At 37.8% G+C, this 22,461-nt stretch overlaps 2 protein-coding genes across 2 annotated transcripts in view; both read left to right on the top strand.

Moving 5' to 3' along the window:
• LOC108577654 (sonic hedgehog protein A) overlaps window positions 1-7,751 on the top strand; it is an 86,744-nt gene extending 78,993 nt beyond the window's left edge. Inside the window, exon 3 of the mRNA XM_017940833.1 lies at window positions 7,063-7,751. Within this exon, the coding sequence (XP_017796322.1) occupies window positions 7,063-7,751 (689 nt within the window). The remainder of the gene's footprint in view (window positions 1-7,062) is intronic.
• Window positions 7,752-10,736: 2,985 nt separating this feature from the next.
• Window positions 10,737-22,461, top strand: part of LOC108577623 (short transient receptor potential channel 4-like) — a 14,168-nt gene continuing 2,443 nt past the window's right edge. Inside the window, exons 1-11 of the mRNA XM_017940799.1 lie at window positions 10,737-10,772; window positions 10,968-11,105; window positions 15,024-15,361; window positions 16,367-16,562; window positions 16,947-17,123; window positions 18,186-18,456; window positions 18,550-18,655; window positions 19,876-20,177; window positions 20,939-21,190; window positions 22,003-22,118; window positions 22,196-22,354. Coding sequence (XP_017796288.1) covers window positions 10,737-10,772; window positions 10,968-11,105; window positions 15,024-15,361; window positions 16,367-16,562; window positions 16,947-17,123; window positions 18,186-18,456; window positions 18,550-18,655; window positions 19,876-20,177; window positions 20,939-21,190; window positions 22,003-22,118; window positions 22,196-22,354 — 2,091 coding nt within the window. The remainder of the gene's footprint in view (window positions 10,773-10,967; window positions 11,106-15,023; window positions 15,362-16,366; window positions 16,563-16,946; window positions 17,124-18,185; window positions 18,457-18,549; window positions 18,656-19,875; window positions 20,178-20,938; window positions 21,191-22,002; window positions 22,119-22,195; window positions 22,355-22,461) is intronic.

The raw sequence follows: 22,461 nt of genomic DNA, 5'->3' as shown, positions 1-22,461 counted from the left end.
CTAGCGCCGGTTATATCCGGCATCTACTAAGCGCGTCGCATTGGCTCGCGCCTCCAAAGCGAAGATTTATTTTAAAATACAGAACAAGGCCTCAACAACATTCCCTTTATCCGATACACCCTTAAGTCCTCTGCTGTTCCAACGAAATCCTCTAAGATTTGAAAAAACGCGAGACACTCTTAATGTGCATGGTGTGCACTAATGGCACGACGACCCGTTCGTTAGTGGCGTACCGATGGCTAGTTCCGCCGTCGCGAAAGGGTTAATATGAATAATATAATATGGTAAATAATTTCTTTTCCTGACAAGTCACCTAAATGTCAGCTACTTACTGTTTCAGTAGGGGAAGTTCCCCTAGCGCCGGACGCCTAAGGTTTTTCTTAAATAAATCTCTCTACCTGTGCACTCGCGACTGAAACGCGTAGGAAACTTATTTTTATTCCTTTTGTCTTCGGCTCGGTAGCGTTTCAATTATTACAGATACAGCTAATGTCCGATATTAGGTGCAGTCCGGCGTCAAGGGAACTCCCCCTACTGTATTAACACTTTACCGACAGCTCGTAGTTCAACTCTTTTCGGGCTCCGACTTTACTACCGTGTGGGAATATAAGCGCTTATTCCTACAGCTGTACAAATTTTAAATTAAAATCCGCGAGAGTGCCTACTATATCGTCCGCTTTCTCTTATTATAGGGAAATTAAACTTAATAACATTAAAGAGCGCTAAGCGTTGGCAGCGAAAACCTGATTAACAGGCTTCCGGTCGGTAAAGTGTTAAGTATGAAAAGCTATTGCATTACAGATTAACCCGTTAACCCTAAAGCGGTCCTCGGGTCTTTTTTGACCCGCCGCCTTTTTGTATTTTTAGTCATTTTTGCTGTTATCAAGTTTACGTTCCTTAACATTATTTTAAACGTTCATCGTCTAGGTTCGTATGTCGCGTTGGGAACAAAAATTGCTTCACACAAGGTCCTAGGTCCTTTTTGACCCGAAAGTCTTAAGTGTACAGTCGAAACGAAGAACGCAGTAGGGTTAACAATCTCACTGAATTTTACAAAAACGTGTAAAAATTACCACCTTTCTTTATTTCTTCATTTTACTATATAAATGCTTGCAATCTGGGACGAAGCACAATTTTTCGAGAAACACTTTTATTTTTCTACATACACTACCGGCGAAAAGTTTCGAATCGCCTCCCAATTTTCACCGTTACTGCATCTGCTACTAATTTTTCATAGACTTGATATTGATATTGTGGAGATAAATAGCAATTTACCTCGTATCGATTGATTTCAATGATACAAAATTCGTTAAAAAATTCGTAAGGCTGCTGACTTTTTTCTGCGAATTTTTGTGTAACTTGCAATGCACAGTGATTCCAGTCTTTTGGCCGGTAGTGTGTAATAAGAATATTTCACTTTCGCGCATGGTGGAAAAGAACGAAGAAGAAAAACAGGAAAATTCTAATGAAACGATACTGTTTGTATAAAACGTAAAGTGAATTTCAAAAACGGTGGAATTTTGGCTGTTAAAGGGTTAATTAAATTTGGCAATTTTCGATTTTATAAATTAAATGGAAAAAACTGGAATTGAAATTAATTTTCGTTCAAGATACAGCTGTTTTTATCAGACCTTGACCAAAATCTGTGGCACGAGTCTGACTCGTTGTTATACCTGCGTCAAAGGGTTAAACAGGCGATAAAACGGGAAACTTTTTAATTCACACGTCCTTCGTTTTACGTCTGGGACAATTTATAATGGAATTGAAAAAACTGCGAATTCACACATTCGGTGTTTACTTCTTGTATAAGTACATGTTCGTGATAATTGTTCGGTCAAATATTGTATATTTATTCTTACATCATCGTTGAAATTTATATCGAGATATTTATGTAGAATTATTGGTCGGAAGATAGACGATAATTGAAAATGCAAATAAACGAAGTATGAAGTGTTGTTGGTCGAGGATTCAGTTTGGCTAAAGTCTCGAAATGTGAGTCAGTTTTATTGAAGGTTTTAATCGACGTTTGCGTAGTATTTTTATTTATAAGTTAGGTACGTGAATAAATCTTTTTTTCCAAATTGTTCGTTCGGAAATTTATTGTTAAATTCTCAAAGTTTTAAATTGAAATTCATTCACTGCAGAAATATACTGTGAAATCTAATAAACAATTTAACATATAAAATTTCATTTACTATTTTATTTTACATTTGAAATTCCATTTATTATTTTACATTTAAAATTCCACAATTTCATACTTAAAAATTTCTTTCGTGCAATATATTTTATAAAAAACCCTTGAAAGGATAAAAAAACATACTCCTATTAAAAAAAAATTGCAAAAATCTGACACTTCCATCGGATCCAAAAATATCGACCGACACAATCGAATTAGCTTATTTACGTTTGAACGACAAACAATAGGAATTCGTTCGCCAGCTCGAAGTTAGCCAAATTCACCAATCGGTCCCTAATAAAACCGTGTTATCGCGATCAATCAACATTTCTCCGAGGACGCGCGTTTTCGTTTCTCGCTTTGTCACGGTTACTTCATCCGTTATGCCGAAAATAACATTGGCGAGCCAGTGAACGAGTCACGTACCGATGTTATCGCGAGTCGTGTTGGCCACCTAATTTCTCTTTAAATCGCTCTCGATGTTTACAATTCGACGAGCACGGATATCGACGCTTCTTATCGTCCCTTCGCGATTACAATAGGTTCTCTAGAGAATCGTGTCAACAGATTTTCCCTCCTGTTGCATTTTACAGAAATTCTTATCGCAAGAAGAGAATCGAAGAAAATTTTCATTTATTTATCTATTTCACACTCATTCTATAATTCATTTGGGGTAAATGTTTAGCTCACTTTATGTAAGATCTTCTAAATGAAAAACAGGTTTAAATTGTATTATGGTTAAACATTTTTGTAAAAAATTAATTATTTTATTCGACAGCAATTAATGGTAATATGAAATTTTTTTTTTTTTTTTTCTGGAGAAAAATAATAGGGTATTTGTTACTTTAGTATCGTTTCACTTTTACTCTCGTTGATTTACGTACGGGAGAATTTTCTGAAAGAGAACCACTGCTTCACAAAAGACCGACACTTGCTGCGCCACTGGTTCCGCCGCTAAGAAGAAGTTATCTGTTTTACCGACTTCCATAGATCATCAGGGTATTGCAGAAAATGATCGCGCTCGGTGAAAGAAGTTATTCCACGAGTAGCAAGCCGGTGAAATATGTCCGCCGTGTAGAGACCTACCTGTCAAAGATAACAGGAGAATAATGCCGGCATTATTCACCGCAATCTTTTTCTGCATAAGTTGGAAATAAAGTGAAAGAGTTATTTTAAATTTGAATTTAAAAACGGATTATTTTTAACAGATTGAGGAATTTAGATTTCGGACCGTTTGTAAAGTATAATTAGTTCGGTAAATTTAGGTTATCGCTTTTGAAATTTATCCGTGTTAAATATGTTACTTGAAATTTTGCAGAAAATACTAATCTTTGTTATTCGTGAAATTTCTTTTAAAATAAAATTCTCTACTTTGTCAGTTACGTTTATTCTAGGATATTAAATACACTTTCAATTTGTTTAATATTTTATTATTCTCTAAATAAATTTCAAGGTTTGTTAAATCAGTAGAATAGAAAATTTTTTTAAATTCTCTACTTTGTGAATTATATTTCTTCCAAAATATGAATAACCTATCAATTTGTTTAAAATATTTTCATTTTCTAAATAAATTTCAACATTTACTGAATCAAAGATCTGAAAGATTAAATAGAAAATATAGGAGGTTAAAATATTAGCATAATTAGCATAAAAAGTGTTCCAGACAATTTAAAGGAATGATTTCTCGTGGAGAATCGACGAAGACCGTGAATTTTAAAGGAAAGCAATCGGGGGTGTAGAAATTTTTTTCGTCGGTTGTTCGGAGCTCGAGTTTCAAAATAAATGTCAATAAATCTAGACGCGCCTGTCGGCTCAAATTAAATTCCAGCGTAACAATCGCCGCGAAATCGATACGAGCCGAAAGAACGATATTCGAGAGAGGACAGAGACTTGGAAGGGAACGGTCAGCCAAAATAAAAGGAAAGTATCATTGGTGCATGTTGGATCCTTCCATCGTATCCTCTGCTCCATTTTCCTTAGATCGGTCATCTGAAAAATCAGAATTTCACAGACGCTATTTTCGGATCGATCTTTCGATACATTTTTTTTTCCAACGATCTCTTCTTCGCGATCTTTCTTGCGATTTATTCTTCTAGAATATATTTAACTGACTCGATTCTCCTCTGCGAAAATTTTTGCGGATAAATTCAATTGAGTCGTTAAGTCTGCACTTCTTTAAATCTGCCGTAAGGCGGGAAAATATTAAATTTGAATTTATTAATTTTTGTGGAATTACGTAAACATAGATGACACTTTTTTAAGACTGCCATAAGGCGCCAAAGTACTTAAATTTATTATGTCATGTGAAATTACGTACTCGCAGATTGCATTTTTTCAAAAATTGTCAAGGCGGGAAAATATTTGAATTTGAATTTATTAATGCATGTAAAATTACGTAAACATAGATGACACTTTTTTAAGACTGCCATAAGGCGCCAAAGTACTTAAATTTATTATGTCATGTGAAATTACGTACTCGCAGATTGCATTTTTTCAAAAATTGTCAAGGCGGGAAAATATTTGAATTTGAATTTATTAATGCATGTAAAATTACGTAAACATAGATGACACTTTTTTAAGACTGCCATAAGGCGCCAAAGTACTTAAATTTATTATGTCATGTGAAATTACGTACTCGCAGATTGCATTTTTTCAAAAATTGTCAAGGCGGGAAAATATTTGAATTTGAATTTTTCAATGCATGTAAAATTACGTAAACATAGATGACACTTTTTAAAAACTGCCATAAGACGCCAAAGTACTTAAATTTATTATGTCATGTGAAATTACGTACTCGCAGATTGCATTTTTTCAAAAATGCCGTAAGGCGGGAAAATATTATATTTGAATTTATCACGTCGCTTGAAATTACTTAAATATAGATGACATTTTTTTAAAACTGCCACAAGGTGGTAAAATATTAAATTTGAATTTAGTACCTCACGTGAAATTACGTAAACATAAATAGCATATTTTTTAAATTGTCATTAGGCGGGAAAATGTTTGAATTTAAAAATGGGTTATCAGAAGCGGGTAAATCTACGTTTCGTCAATTAATTCACAGAGCTAATACAATTACTCGATGCAGGAAAACACGGATACACAGTGTTCACCAAGAACTCGGCTCTCCTCCGCGAAACGTCGGAATTGATTCGCGGTTCGAGTTTTCGAACCGGAAGGAATCTGGTCCGGTTCGATCAGGTAATCGGATCCACGCGGTGTGGTGTTATCGTTGACCAGACGAACACGGTTGAAAAAGTCGCGCGTGTAACGAGTTAACCGTGAGATATTCAGCTATGATTCTTCCCCATCGACGTCAAAGTAACTCTGGACGATTTCCCTCGGGACCACGTCTATACCGCGCCGTCCAAGATTGACGGCGAGCCTCGTTTGAATTTAAATTTCTTCCCGCGACGTCATCGATCCCCGGGTTGAAAGATAAATTTTAAATTAGAAGGTAAAGCGAAGCATTGGTGAATTTGTAGAAATATTTTGCTTCACGATTTCTGTGTAGATTTAAAACCATGAATAAAAATAGAGATTCTAAAAGGAAATCGAAAAAATTGATTATTGAATTTATGAAATATTCTATTAGAAGAAAAATTGCAGATAAAATTTTAATAAATTCAAGCACTGAAGCAATAAATCAAAGGTGGATGAAGGTTTTGAAAGAAAATCTGAAAAATTGATGAAATATTTCGTTGGAAAAATTGCAGAAAATTTTAATAAATTCAAGCACTGAAGCAATAAGTGAAAGGTGTATGAATTACTTGTTAAAATATTTTTCTTCGCAATTTTTATGAGTTGATTGAAAAACTGAATATGATTCTAAAAGAAAATGTTAGAAATGAATTATTAATGTGGGTTGGAAAGTTTAATCAAAAGCAACCCATCACAAAAGGTGTATGAAAAACGAAGAATAATTTAGAACAGTTGAACGGGCAATTGTTGAAAATTTGATTTAGAACTCTCCAGTTTTTTCAAGCTGCCTCGACAATTGAATCGTGCTGGAATCGGTGTCAAGAACGCAACAATCGATACTTCAGTTTAATTACTTCCTATCGAACCATTCAATTTCCAGCTTGCTTCCCTCGCATGAGAAGATTAATCTACGAAGAAGAGTAGATTTCTATTTCTTCAATTGCAATTCAGGATGAAAATCTTGGAATCCTTTCGAAATTCTCCACTGATTTGTGATTAAGAAGTTTTAATAAATTTACGAATTATAATTCAGAAATTTTACTAAATTTACGAATTATGGTTAACAAATTTTAATGAATTTACAAATTACGGTTAACAAATTTCATAAATTTACAAATTATAAACTGACCAATTTTTATATTTTTATATGTCTTCATTACAGAGAAAGCAAAGCCACTCTTCTTTATCAAACATCGTCGATTTACCTATAAGTCTCGTCTTAGCCTTTATAATAAATGTAACACGTGCACAAAATGAATGAAAAATATTCCAGAATACATGCTCCTACTTTTAGAAAAATCCAAAGATACAAAATAAAACTACAAATTACCAAAAGTGAATTGCTCACAAATTACATCGAGCGTCCCCAATTTTTCTAAATAAAATAGAACATAATCTAAAAATCCTTCGTTTGTATTTCTCACATTTTCATCACTAAATATTCTTTATATTCATCAACCTCTTTAGGGGCGATTTTTTTTAAATTACCAAAAAATGATCTAATTTTCCATATAGTTACATTTATATTCCCATTAAATTTAAATTGTCACATTTCCTCCATCAGAAATATCCAAATTTTCCAAGAAACTAAACGCACACACATCTCAATATCCCCAAAACTATTAATAACAAAAAAATCAAAGACCAACTCGCGCTCTTCTAACCCATGAATTTTCTCCTTCCAGAATCCTCGTCGGCGGCGAAATCAGGAGGCTGCTTCCCCGGCAGGAGCCTCGTCCGAACCGAGGACGGTTCGACGAAGCGCTTGGACCAAGTGCAGCTCGGCGAACGTATAGCCGCTCTCGATTCCCACGGCGACATCGTCTACAGCGAGGTGATCGCGTTCCTGGACCGTTCCCTCACAGAAAGGAGGCAGTTCGTCCAGTTAACCACCGAATCGGGCCGTGTCCTCACCTTAACCCCGGCCCACTTGGTACCGATCGAAGGTAGATCGTCGATATTCGCCGGACGAGTTCAGCCTGGTGACAAGATCCTAGTGAGAGATCCAGCCGACGACGAGAAGAAGCTTCAACATCGTCTGAGATGGGACAAAGTGGTCGACAATCGGCTTGTCCTAGAAGAGGGCATCTACGCTCCTCTGACCACGGAAGGAACGGTGCTGATAGACGACGTGGTCGCCTCTTGTTACGCGTTCGTGGACAGCCAGGAACTGGCCCACTTCGCCTTCCTCCCCTACAGAATGTGGAGCAACGTGAAAACCTTCTTCGAGAGGAGGCTTCTCGGCATGGAGGACACTAGGTACCAAGACGTGAGACAAGAAGCGAGAGCCGCGCAGGAAGGTATCCTATGGTACGCTTCCTTCCTCTATTGGGTGTCCTCTTACGTCACACCCTCGAGAATGCTGTATCAGTGAGATCGTTCCTCGTCGATCGATTCTTCTTGGTTTTCGTTCCGCGAAACGGACCGTGAAACGCGTCCAAAAAGCTCCGTGGTCACGTACCCTCGAGGCGTGAGAGATCGAAAGGACGAAAGGAGCCTTCGACGATGAAGAAGAAGAGCGGAAAGGGGAGGATACGCGAACCTGAGGAAACGCGGGAGTGTTCCTGTTGTGGCTCGTGAGGAAAAGGAGATCGTTACTTTCGTTTTTCTGGAAGGATTTCGTTGTCGTGGATTTTCCTCGGTTTCTGTTTTATCATCAGAGGGGAACGTTTAGTACTCGAGGATTTTTGCGTCGAAGACGGATGTAGCAGTGACGTTTGTTGGCCAGTGACCCACCTCTGTTCACCGAGTGACGTGTAGTATATTAGGTATTATTATTGAACGTGAGAATGAGAGAGAGATGAGTTGGAAATGAAGCTTTAGAGAAGGTCGAAGCTTTTCTATCGATAACCGTAGCGTGTGTACAATACGGGTATATAATGTAATTGTAATTCTTGTTTCTTCTTTTCTTCTTCTTCTTCTCTTTCTCGTTTCTCCGCGAACGTGCCCGCGAACTGTGTTTTCTGAGATGGATCTGCGACAGAGCCCGGTTAAATGTGACGAGAAGAGTCGCGTGCGAGCTGTTCGTCGATAAAAAGACGGAAGTGAAGGGATGTGCACGTTTGGAAATATTATTTATGGAACTTTGTTACCGCGATAGGCTTGACGTTTTCTTCTTCTGTGTTTTTTTTTTTTTTTTTTTTTTTTTTTTTTTTTTTTTCTAATTGTATCCCGCGAAACGTTCGAAATGCTTGAAAAGTGTTTCCGATTCTGCGTTTTCCGCGCGGTGTAGAAAGTACGCGCTTTTTCTTTGTTTTTTGTAAATTAACGTTTGTTGGAAAATTTCAGCGATCGAACGCTTCCTTTTGCTACGTGGCGCATTTTAACGCGAAAGCATGAATTAAGCTTGGCCACAGTTCTGCATTTTATCGGTTTCTTGGGTATTTCTTCTTTCGTAGAACACGTTTTATAGATCTTGAGATTTTTCGGATTTTCCGTGTAAGTATACAATCGTGTGTGTTTGTAAGATTTTGAAAAAGTGTTTCAGTCTATTCCTGACTATAATTTTGCAATTATTGAAAGTATAAAGGAACGAATGTTGCGAAAGCTACTTGCAATATATTTTACAGAAGCATGAAAATAACAATATCTCTCTTAACTCTATTGTTTCTTAGATTATTTACGAAGAACGGTAATCGAACTTATTTATTTTGCAAAATGTATCTAATAAAATCATCTATTTAAACCTATTTAAAAAAAAAAATATTGAATTTAAACTAAAAATACTCTTTTATACATTTTTCTCTTTTAAAGAAACATTTGCATGTACACATAGGTATAGTCAAAGGAAACGTGTAAATTGCGCATAAATTGGATAAAATGCTCGACTGTTCTCGTTTAATAAGGGAGATTTCACACGCTATACAAAGCGCTTGGCAATATGTTTCTTAACGCAGCTTGTACTAACTTGAAAGAAGCATGCGAAAGTATATTACTCCAATTGCTCGTTCTGTCTGCGATAAACTTCAATTGTTCAGCCAAATCAGAGAGGCAGGTTCGTGTTTGTTGTATACTGTCCCTTTAAACCGCCTCGAGTCTCGAGACCTGCAACATCTCGAGGGAAATTCCAGCTTCTAAGTTGTCGCCTAAAAAAACTTCCAACGATTAATTTATAGAGACTTCTTTTTCTGAAAACGTTGACATTCTCTTGTCGATGCTTCCCTTTCCTTTTTTTTTTTTTTTTTTTTTTTTGGTTCTCTGTGCTTAAAGGTAACAGACAAGGAAGGGAAAAGAAAGCAGAAAAAAGTATTACGTGCCCTGTCACTTTATTTCGAGGCGACCCCGGAAGAAAAGTAGATTAAGCGCGCTTTAAAAGGAAAAAACCGAACGAACGAATGAAAAAAAAAAAGCAAGGCAAATGAAAAAAAGGAAAGAAGATCATTATTGTACATAGTTCGCTGTCTCCGCCATTTTCTTTCTCTTCTGTAGAATTCTGTGAGCACCGCGTTTCCTCGACACTTTCTTTCATTTTTTTTTTTTTTTTTGTAGATCGTATCCATATAAGAATTTGCTGTATTTTCATAGACGAGAAACGACGAATTCCCCTCCCCTCGATGTATAGTTAATCCGTGGCATCGGAGTATCACAAGTTCGATTCGTCGACGATCCGTAAAGCTGGATGATGATGAATTATAACGATGGTAAAGCGGTTGCTGAGAACAAATTATAAATTATGTATATATACCATCGATAGATTGAATTAAATCATTAAACAGAGCAGAAAACAGTGTGCCTTGTGATTGTTAGCACCTTTTGGAAGTGTTAGTTACTAGATAGGGAGATTGTTTCATTTTTTATTCGTGTGTTTAGGAATAAAGGGAAGTTCGGAATGGTTGAATCGTATAAGAATTATTCAGTAATTAATAATAGTAGAGTACTTCGGTGATTATTTCAATCAAACACTATTTTACCAAGTTCGTTTCTTAAGCGTTTAGAGAACCTAAAGATTTATGGATAATTCTTCAACTTTAAAATGCAATTTTGCAATATGGAGTGAATATTTTTAAAGGGCAATCAAGCGAAAGGGTAGAGATTTGGTGAAATTGATTTTATTAAACATTGTTTCTTCGTATTGACTTTTTTTTTTGATAAAATCGTGTAAAAATGAACTGTGATATTTTTGGGGGAGGGATTTAATTGCTTGGAAATTGCTTGAATGTAAAATTAACGGCACCGGTAAGGGTTGATATTTTATCGAGGAAAAAAGTAGATATAACGAATCGTTGTTTCTTTGTCCTTTCGAGTCCTTTGTAAAATTTACACGTCAGTAGACGTTTCCCCGACGCGTTTCGTGCCAAACGTTAACGAAGATCATTTTCTCTGGAGGATTCAGCGTGTTTAAAGTAGACACGCGCTTAGAATGGAGGAAGAGGCAGACGAAGATACCTTGAAAACTGTGAGTACTTTTGCGTAATAATTTTCGGAGGTTATGGCTCGTCTCTTTTCTAACAAAAAATTGTTATTCGCGCTATTTTCTAGAATTACCGAAATTTCTTTGTATTAAGGAAAATTCGTTCCCTCGAATTTAACGAATTATGACGAATTTTTGCCATTTGTCATAGTGTCACTAATAAATTTGTCAATTTTTCAGCGACCAAGCGTAGTAATTCCATATTTGCAAGATTCAGAACAGCATTTCTTCGAAATAGTCGCCTACGGAAATGTTGCAGACGTGAAACAGTTCCTCGAAGGAAATCCGAATTTTAATGTCAATATCGTTGATTTTCAGGTAAGATATTCATCGCAGAAATTAATGAAAATATTCTTGTTAAATATTTACCTCCGTATCGTGAATGCTTCGATATTTTTTACTAAATACTGCCTATGTATTGACAAATGTGTGCTGCATTCTGGTATATGAAATATTAAGCACCTCTTTGCGAAAAAGTCGTGAACGTTTTGAAATGAAGAAATGAACAAAAATGACTAGTTATAAAATTATTTCCAAGTCGCTTTTAAAATGACTGAAAGTCGCTTGCAAAATGCAAAGTTAATTGAAATATTCTAATATGAAAAAACATCCACGAAATTACTGTCTCTCCGCTTTTAAAAACATTCTCAACGAAGACATTTTTAACGTATAATTTTTTTTTATTGACAAAGTTTTATGACACTGTTCTCTACATTTTTTATCAAACCTAGTATGTTTCCTCGTTACACAATAAAATCCCGCCCTAAATCATTCTTCTTAACCGGGTAGAGCGGTCCTCGGGTCTTTTTTGACCCGCCGCCTTTTTATATTTTTAGTCATTTTTGCTGTTATCAAATTTACGTTACTTAACGTTATTTTAAACGTTTATCGTCTAGGTTCGTGTGTCGCGTTGGAAACAAAAATTATTGCACATAAGGTCCTTTTTCACCCGAAAGTCTTAAGTGTACAGTCGAAACGAAGAACGCAGTAGGGTGAACTCGTTAAGAATCTCCCAACACAATTCACATTCGCTTTACATTCACTAACTGTTCTAACACCTGCGAGAACGCAATCCCGCTACAGTTCAACCCAAAGAAATATTTAAAAGCCCAAGTGTCGTTGATTAATTAAAAACCACTCTTCCCAAAGTGCCCCCAAAAAAAAGAACTAAAAAAATCTCTAAACCATCTTCAAACACAACCCGCTCTCCCGAGGAGTCTCATAAACATCGCCAGATTTATCTACGATCACCGATTTCCCGCAACATAACCGTAAGTGGTGTCTGTCGTTTACGCGTCGATTGACCAGAAGCTCCCAGATAAAGCTCGCACATGGACAATTTCCACGGACCCCTTTTTTCCAACGTCACTTCAGACCGATGATTTACGCTGCACACTGTCCGAAAGTTCAAAGAGCAGCGCCGTCCGTTTAGACGAGCCAAAGAAGAAGAAATAGCAGAAGACAGCAAGGTAGGCTAAAGAGGAAGGAGAAGAAGGAGGAGGAAAGCAAGGGAGATCAGGTCGCAGGAGAATCGAAGGAGGAAAACAAGAGGAGGGCGCGTTATCTCCGATCTTCACCCCGTCGAGGTACACGTACCCCCCGTGGAATGTTACCTCCCCCCCCTTTCCACCTACTTGAGAGTTCCCCAAAAAGCCCAACCCTCGTTCCTCTTTGAGGCAGAGAAACCGCCTTGAACCGAGAGCAACCGATCGAAGAAAGGGAGGAGGAAGAGGAGAGGAAGAAGAAGTTGCGATGCTGGAGGAAGAAGAGGGAGAAGAAGTTGCGTTGCTGGAGGAAGAAGAGGGAGAAGAGAAGGGCAAGATAGGGCGCGAGAGAAACGGAACGAAAGAAGCGCTTCTCTGGGCCGCCTCCGTGTATCTACGGCCATATTTCAGGCCGTCCTTTACAAGACAATGGTTTCAGCCGAGGACCGATAAAAATTATTCAAATGACTGGTCCCGCTGTAAATTCCATCCGGGAATCCCCTTGCCACCGTGTGTTCGACAGTGTGTGCGCGACCATAGTTGCTCTCGTTTTGTCGAGGGGACTCGATGTTGCGCGGAAAGTTTCCGTGCTTTTGCGAGAATGTTCGAGAGGGGTTGATTATGGGAATCATTTAGGTTCGTTGTTATTTATAATGCAATTTTTTAGGGATTGTTGTTTTTCAATTTTCTGATTTCGTTGATTTTCGATTGTGGGAATTTTGGGTTCTTTGAATGTGCGAGTTGTTAAGTTGGTTCGTCTTTTTTTTTTTCAAAAACAACTTTTGAGGGATTGTTCATTTCTGATTTCGTTTTAATTGACTAATTCCACTGTTGCGGCTGTGTTAGATATAAGATACGTGATACTTACAATTGCGAGAACCAAAGTATCTAATGCAGTTATTGGACACTAAAAAGACGTCTTTTACTTGTTAACTGAGGAAAACTTTTGAGGAATTGTTCATTTTTAATTTACCGATTTGATGGATTTTAATTAACTAATTGTACTGTTATGGCTGTATTAAATATAAAATACACGATACTTACATTTGCAAGAACCGAACATTTTATTTATTTTCAATTAGAAATTGGACATCTGTGTGAGAAATACACTTAATTAGCATATGAACACGTCTGATCTTAAAAAAATTAAAAGAATTAAATTCCGCAATAGAACATCCACGTTACCAAAAATCTCTACTTTCCTCCACCATCCACCAACCAATCCACAGCCTCCCAGCTATTAAATCACCAAGAGCTAAAGATCACACACAACAAACGTCGTCCCATCCCCGAGAAAAAAAGAAAGAACCACGTCATAATTTCTCCAATATCTGACACTCCGCCGCTTCCAATAAATTCCTCCAGCAAGTACAGCGATTCCTCGATTGTCTCGAAATCTGGTGCCTGTCGAAACACCAAAGTGGCGCGAGGGCAGCTGTCGATTTCCATCGGAAAGGTGAGGCCCTCGAGCCGGCATATATCACAAGGTGTCATTGTGTCGGTGCGTGTAGGTCCCTTGGTTGAAAGAGCGCAGGATATCGGGGAATATTGTGACCGGTGTGTGTCGGCGGCGACAATAGAGCCGGCCCATTGTCGGTGGCCGCCTCTGTAAACGCGCCGCAGATGGGCGACAAATGTCGTCCTTCCATTCTTCCTACGAAAAGGGACACGGCTGAGATACAACGAGAGAGAGAGAGGGAAGTTCGAAAGTCGATTTCACGAGGACCGAAAAGCCGGCGAAGGAATTTCGTGATCGTGGAAAAGCGTGGACCACCTTTTTGTGACACGTGCAAGTGGTAGGGATTCTATGTCGCGGAACGAAGTCGATTGTTGCCGTTGTTGGGTGAGAATGGCAGTGTTATGGAGATTGTAACCTGGCACGAACTTTGTGGAAGATTAAACGTATATAGGTCGGGTTTGGGGGGAATTTTGTCGGGTAGGAAGTTGCGAGGTGAAAACTTCTGTGTGGGAATTGAAAGGTTTTGGAGGATCATGGTGTCGGGTAAAGTTTTCGTGAAGATTGAGTTATTGTTGTATTAAAATTCTGGAAGGTCGCGACGAGTCTTGAATCTTCAGTTGGAAGTTCGATTGGGTTCGTTCTTTTCTTGATTTTGATTCGTAATTTGGAGAAATTTTGGGAAGATTGAATTTTGATGTAATAAATTTTTAGTGCAAAATATCAAGCTCAGTATGATATTGTGATTGTTAATTGCTGCTTATACTAATCATTGTACTTTTCTTAGGTCACTTTGCATGTAAAATTTGCATTGATTACAATAAAAATACTATTTGCAATACAATTGACAGTATATATTTTTGTAATCACAACTTACCAGAATGTTCCACGATACTTAAATTCCATTAAAAACAGCCCAAATTTCCAAAAATTGTAACTTCACCCTCCAACCAAAATTTCACTCCCGAATTTCAATTTTTATTAAAAAAATTTAGCAACATTCAACTAAACGAACAATAGACTTTGATAAGCACTCCAGAATTTTCTCAGCCCTCCCCAAGCTTAAAACAGTCCCAAAACAAGACTCGAACAAAAACTGCCAAATTTGCCTACAAAGTACTCGAAAAATTGTCAGAAAAAAATTCCCAGTTGAAAAAGAAAATCTCCGTTTGGCAAGAATAACAATTCTCTCGACAGCGAAACGTAAATACATGTGTAAATACACGTGTCACGTTCATCCCAGAGAAGAAACCCTTTTTTTTTTCGCGCTAACGAGAAGTCACGGCCTTTTTCCAGGGTGTCACCGCGCTTCACATCGCCGTCCACGACAGGAACATGCCGATGGTGGAGTACCTGCTGTCCCAGCCTGACGTCGATCCAGGCGACACTCACCTCCACGCAATCAGGGACAACGAGATGAAGATCACGATGGTTATTTTAAACAAACTGAACGAATTGTCGCCGGGTCTGGAGTACGCGAGCGTGTCGCAGAGCTCGGATTTTCCGGACTACAGCACACCGCTAGCCGTCGCTGCACAATGCGGACACTTCGAGATGATCAGCTTCCTTCGGAAAAGGAACCACATACTTCCGAGACCTCATCCGCCTAGCTGCAACTGCGAGGAAATTTGCAAGTATAAAGTTTACGGTTGAAAAGATGCCACTATTGGGAGCGTTTTCTTCTTTTTTCTTCGATGTGGAGAGTATCGGGTGTGGAAGTGAATTCTTTGCCAGTTTTCCTTAGAAATGATGGTAAACTGGATGAAGAATAAGGAAATTTTCGGATATCAAACTCGGTGGCTTTGGATCGACTATGTGTAATACAATTTATAAATTAGCAGATTTATACAGAGTGTTGAGTGTCTAAGATTTCACAGTCTAAGATTTACAGATCTCATGATTAATGAACATGGGCCCTCAGCATTTCTGAAGGTTTCTCTAAAAATTAATCGATCTTAATCCCTTCGCTGCGACAGATTTTAGTAGTAAATCTTCTATTTGTGCTGTACTTTTTTAAAATTTGTTTCATTAAATTAAGATAGAAAAGTAAGTTCAAAAGTTGAAAAAAAGGCGCGAATAATTTCTCTAAAAATTAGTCGATCTTTAACCCTTTCGCTGCGATAGATTTTAGTAGTAAACCTTCTATTTTGGTTGTATCGTTTTAAAATGTGTTTCGTTAAATTAAGATAGAAATATTTACAAGATAAAAGTAATGATTAAATTAGGCTAGAAGTGCGCTAAGAGGCGCAAAAAAGTTTAACCCTTTGCACTCCTCGCAATTTTTAATACGACCTACCAGAAACTCTGAATCACTTTTACTATGGGCTACCAGCTACTCCGAGGCTGTTTACAATGGCGCGAGTGCGCCTCTGTGGAAGATACTCTGTAGGCGTTCAATTTTTCTTAAAAATATGTCTTACAATGTCGCCACGGCGGCGACAGCGGAGTGCAAAGGGTTAAAAATTCAAATTAAAAAATTTGGAAATTGTGTTAAATTAAAGTGCAAACGTGGAAAAGTGTGGGAAAAATTGTCAAAAGTACACTCTAGAAAATTTCCAAAACGCCTGTAGCCTGGAAAAGTTAACAATTAACTGATCAATCCTTTCTAAAGTCTCACATCACTTCCTTCGATAGCGCAGAAGAGACCGGGATAAGTACGATCTACTGACGATAGAAAGGATGCGATTGTACGCGTACAAAGCGATCACCAATCCAGCCTACATTTGCCAGACAGTCGACGATCCTATCTTGGAAGCGTTTAATTTGTCTTACGAGCTGATTATGGCTGCCTCCTTCGACAAGGAATTTTATCACGATTACCTAGGTCTCGCGAAGGTTGTTTCCTCTTCTGCATTTCTTTAACCCGTTGCGGTCCAAATAGTCCAGTTAGTCCGCACTATTTGGCCACTCTCGGCCAGTACCACGTAGTTTCCCTTTATTTCAAGATATCAGCGCGATATTAGCTACAAAATACTAAGTTTCGGTATAATATTAATGCATAAAAAAATGGTTTATTCCCATTTATAAAGGGAAACATTCTTGTGTCGAGTCTGAGTCGACATAGGACCGCAAAGGGTTAACCCTTTGACAGCCTAACGAAATTATGCAATGTCTCGCCTCGTTCTAACTTTCTTCCTGAAAATGAAACTCTGCTAGATTCTCACTTCAGATAAACTGTCGAAGGGTTAATTTTACAGATGTGTTTATCTTTCTCCATAGACAATTACGCAATTCGCTACCGACCTGATCAGTTGCGCCAGAACCGTGGACGAAGTGGAGATAGTTCTGAAACAGTCCACTGGATTCGCTCATTCGTCCAAGTTCTTGTACCCGAGGCTGTTGTTTGCGTTGCACAACAAACAGAGAACGTTCGTGGCTCATCCGAATGTACAACAGGTTATGACGTTTGAGTTGTTTTAATAATTTCGCTGGTTCGGTTGCTCTGGTCTGTGTAATTGACTTGGGTAAATACGCGGTCTGGTCCGAACTGTTGATAGCTTTGATAGAAAGAAGTGAATCTTGTTAAATCATTCAGGCCATGCAGAGTGTCTCTGAAATACTGACAAAAGCAATTTATTTGCTTTTATTTATTTGAATCTTGATTAATAGGTGAATTAAAATTGCACAAATTATACAGGTTATACAGAGAGTCTTTGAACTAATAATTTGGACAATTCATAAAAATATAAGTGGTACATACGAGGGTGAATTGAAAAGTTCGCGGCCTAAGTAGGAAGAATTACGGTGCAATCTGTGATCATTTGTGTACCAACGTACGAAGTTTCGTGGCTCTCTTTTGCAGCTGGTGAAGTAGGGGTGTTTACAGCGACGGAGAAGAGACGAATAGAAGCGAGGAATGATCCTGGTGACAAAGGACCTTGAATGATTTTCGCTAGAATTTCGAATAATTTTTGCAAGGTCCTCGAATGATCTTTGATGCGAGGTCCTTTATCTTCAGGTGTTAGATCGCTGTCCGTTTTCTAATTTTGTCCATCTCTACTCCATCCATGCAAATACCTCTACTTCGCTAGCTCTAAAAGGGAGAAAAATGACGACAGAGACACGAAACTGTATACATTAGTACACAATTAATTACATATTATTCGGTAAAAATTTCAAGCACTTTGCTGCAGTCCTTCATACTTAGGCCGTGAACTTTCCAATTCACCCTAGTATAAAATATCAAATGAAAATGAATCGATATCAAATTGTATGCAGCAATTAAAGATCCACTTTAAAACCAAAAAGATAGCTATTGCACTATTTAAAATTTAAAAGAAAACCGTAAACTTTCTTACTATTGAAATTCATTTCTACTTAATATTTATGCTTACTTTATTACTCGTCAATTCGTTATAACCATTTGTATCAATTAATGATTCTCTTCTCAAAGAAAAGAAAATCTTGTTTCGCTATTTTTTCAACAGTTTTTTCAACCATCGTCAAACACATTTCCAGCTGATTTCAAGCAAGTGGATCGACGGCTGGTACGAATGGAAGATCATGGGATTATGGAAGAAGTTGTTGACCATATTGCTACGCATCTTCGTGCTTCCCGTGATTCTGATCGTGGTCATGGTCGCGCCCCACTCGAAGATTTCGAAATTCTGGCAATCACCTGTCAACAAATTCATCTCGTCCACCGCCAGCTACTTGATGTTTCTCTTCGTCGTTTTCCTGATGTCGAACGCCGACAAGAGCGAGCAACTTCGCGGACCACCTAACTCTGGTATACACAAACGATCTCCCTGATATCGACAGACGGGAGAGAAATCGAAATGGTTACGCTGTTACCACTTCTCACTTCGGGATGATTCTTCAGCGTACACCTGGATTCTGATAATCTACGTTACTTCGTACACCTGGGGGTTGATTCGTCTCTGCATCATACACGGACCGAAGAGATTCTTCGCTGGACCTTGGTACTGGTATGATTATTATCTTGATTCCTTTTCCTTAACCCTTTCGTTGCTATTGACGGTTTGAAAATTTTCTCGCACTATAGGTATATATTTTGAAGTCTTTCAGTGCACTTCTATCTTAATTTCATACTTAATTTTCTCCTTTACGCACTCCCGAAATTTAATAAAGCGAATTTTCATTTTTAATTAAATTTCTTTAATTTTCATTTTGCTAATTTTGTCGATTTCGATCGGCGAATAAGTGAATCGGTGAGGAATCGGTAAATCAGGTAACAAAGGATAAGTCAAATTAGTTGTAATTCGTGAATAATGAATAAATCGAATTTAAAATTTTATTCGATTCTCGAATAACGTCCAGCACTGGAATGAGGTAATTTAGGAATGTAATCAGAAAAGCGATGGAAAATACAGGAACGGTGATAAGCACGTTCGTGAAATAACGTATAAGGTAGTCTATAAATTTGAAAACGATCCAAGGTGATTTCAAATCAACAGAAAAATATGTTTAATAAACGAACGAACTCTCCAATCGTATCTACACGTAATTAACTTCTCGCGACACTTTCATCTTTGATACTAATACTTCAGTTAACAAGCCAAGTGTTTCTTCTTAATTAAAGCGTTCCCTTGTTAATTCAGATAACACAGATTCTACTATGTATGTCAAAGGAACTGCAACGAAACGAACGCTGTTCCCTCACGTTCGAAAAGATGAAAGGAAAATATTTGTGTTCAATTTTGATTATGTGCGTCCGAGCTATGATACGCCACCGATAGATAAAACGTAATATTTTCAAAGAGAATACCTATCTCGCTTTCTTCGGTGAAATAAATGCTCTCGTGCATATAAAATAGAAAAAAATATTCCAACTCTCTGTTGTTATTGAAAAAAAAAATCGTTGAAAAGTTCAATTCACTCGAAATACAGTATTCTAGAACATTAAAAAATCGCTAAATTTTGACAGAAAAATTGTCGATATTTGATTTACTGCAACTTCGTGAAAAAAAAAATCGTGCCACAGTCTTCCTGGTCTCATTTTAAAGAGCGACTCCTCTACTCTCTCATCCCTGAACTCATTTTCTTCGAGCACCCTTTTGTATTACGAAACGGAGGGGAAAACTGAAGTAGCTTTTTCTCTTTTTCAAAATTTTACAAATTCAAACGAGTGGAGTTTAAAAAATTGACAAAGTTCGAACTTTAACGCGAGAAATTTGATGGGCAACAGGTTCGAGATGATCATGATATTCCTCTTTATTCTGACCTTCCTGTATTGGATCACCGCCGCTGTGGACGTGAGAATACACGGGCAACTGGAATTGGAGAGGAAATACTGGAACGAGCATGATCCCACGTTGATTGCCGAAGGAATTTTCTGCTTGGCGACAATAATGGCTTTCCTGAAATTGTTGTACGTCTGCCAGCTGGACTACTATCTGGGCCCGCTTCAACTTTCCCTTGGGAAAATGATCAAAGACGTGGTCAAGTTCATCTTTCTCTTCAGCATCATTATTTTGGCGTTCACCGCTGGTAAATATTGTCAAATAATTGTCATTTTCGAATAATTTAATCATTTGACGAATCGAATAATTTCATTTTTCATTGGTCTTTTTGTCAAATTTTCACATATTTGCCAATTATAATAATAGTGTTTATTGTTTAACACAGTGCTGAAACTTATTAAGTTTCAAGAAAAATTCTTCTTTTATTCTTTTCTCAATTATTAAGTAAAAGAATTCTAGTCTCAATTATTAAGCAAAAGGATCCTATTCTCAATTTTTAAGTAAATGGATTCTATTCTCAATTTTTAAGTAAAATAATCCTATTCTCAGTTGTTAACTCTAGTGCGTTCTTCCGTTTGGGTCAAAAAAGACCCAAAGACTTCATGCGTAACAATTTTTGTTACCAGTACGCCATGTAAGCCTAGAAAATAAACATTTAATATAACGTTAAAGGAACACAAACTTGATAACAGTAAAAGCTATTAAAAACATAAGAAGGCAATGGGTCAAAAAAGACCCGAAGACCATACTAGGTTTAAGTAAAAGAATCGTATTCTCAATTATTAAGTAAAAGAATCCTATTCTCAAGTATTAAATAAAAAAATTCTTTCCTCAAATATTAAGTAAAAGAATTCTTCTAATTCTCAATTCTTAAGTATTAAGAAAAATTCTTCAGGATGAGTTATTTTTCCTTTATTCTCGAAACTTACATATTTTCTTGCTTCTTTCATTTTTCTATAAATCTGAGACGACGTTTAGATAATTGCTCGCATTTCTCGTTTTGCGTAGGTACGTGCAAACTTTACCAGTACTACGACGAAATGGTGCAGATCGACGACGAATCGAAAATTAAGACCCAACAGGTGAGTTCGTTCGTGAATTTCTCGGCCGCTTTGAAGACCCTCTTCTGGGCCCTTTTTTGCATGAGCCCCATCGAAAGCGCCGATGTGATAATTGAGAATCTTCCGGGTGAATCAGAGAACGAAACCATCGTCAATCATCACACGTTCACGGAGATAATTGGCTACATATCGTTTGCCGGTAAAAAAAAAATACAAATCAACCTGTTTCTCGAACCTGTTCGAACTTCCACTTTTGCATTTTTAAAATAGATTCCGGTAAATTCCATTCTAACGTCAATAAGTTCCATTTCAGTTATGCTATTTGTTACATTCTTTTCAAATTGTAACATTTTTTAGACTATTGTTCTTCGCGCATTTTTCAAATTAATTTCTTTCGTTATTGTAATAATTTCACAATCTCCTTATTTAGAAAATTATATACCACTGTAGAAAGTTAATCAAGTAGAATTAACTTAGGTGTGCGCTCGGCTACGCCCATTCCAGCCACGTACGGCAACTGTTAGGAACGCCCAACTTGGGCGTGCGCTTGACCACGCCCATTTTGGCCACGTATGGGCAACTATTAGGAACGCCCAACTTGGGCGTGCGCTTGGCCACGCCCATTTTGGCCACATATGGGCAACTATTAGGAACGCCCAACTTGGGCGTGCGCTCGGCCACACCCATTCCAGCCACGTATGCCCAACTTAGGCATGCATCGTTCCTTCCGAATTAGGACCTAATGCGGCAACGATTAGGCTTGCAGCATTTAGGTGTGCCTAATCGTTTCCGCATTGGGCCCACATTCGTCTTTAGGCATGCCTAACTGAAATTCTAGTCGGGCTGCTTTCCATTATCTCCCTCGTTTTCTCAGAAAAGTATAGAAATCTAAATCGCTCAAAAATTTAAAAAAAAGTATGACAATCTAAATCAAAGGTGTAGTTACGAATGTCAATTTTAAACAAATCGAGACTAGTATTCTCCACCTCGTCGACGACCTCTCCGTTTCAGGGTTCACTTTCATCGGCGTGATAGTGATTCTGAACATGCTGATCGCCTGTATGTCGAACACGCTGACGAATGTCACGGAAAACGTGATCGTCGAATGGACATTTGCCCGAACCGAGGTTCGAAATCACGAGCACCAGGCGATACCTCAACGTAGCTTGCAAGATCGATCTCACGAGATGTATCTATCTTTCAGACTTACGTCGATTTTATGCTCACGACCACGCTCCCACCGCCGTTCAACATCGTTCCAACAATTATCGGTATTCAACCGGTGATCGAATACGTGAAAGTATTGTTGAAACCACCGACGGATAAGCGTGCACGATGGGACACGACTCACTGCTGTTTTATCGTTAGTATTCAGATGCTAATCTTGAACGTTTTACTTGAATTTTTAAATGCAATATTAATAAGAGGAAAAGGGAGTGGTGAGGTGTGTTGATACATTTGTGTTTATTG

This window comes from Habropoda laboriosa, unplaced genomic scaffold (genome assembly GCF_001263275.1).
Source record: "Habropoda laboriosa isolate 0110345459 unplaced genomic scaffold, ASM126327v1 scaffold718, whole genome shotgun sequence".
NCBI lineage: Eukaryota > Metazoa > Arthropoda > Insecta > Hymenoptera > Apidae > Habropoda > Habropoda laboriosa.
This window is presented reverse-complemented; position numbering and strand designations above follow the sequence as displayed.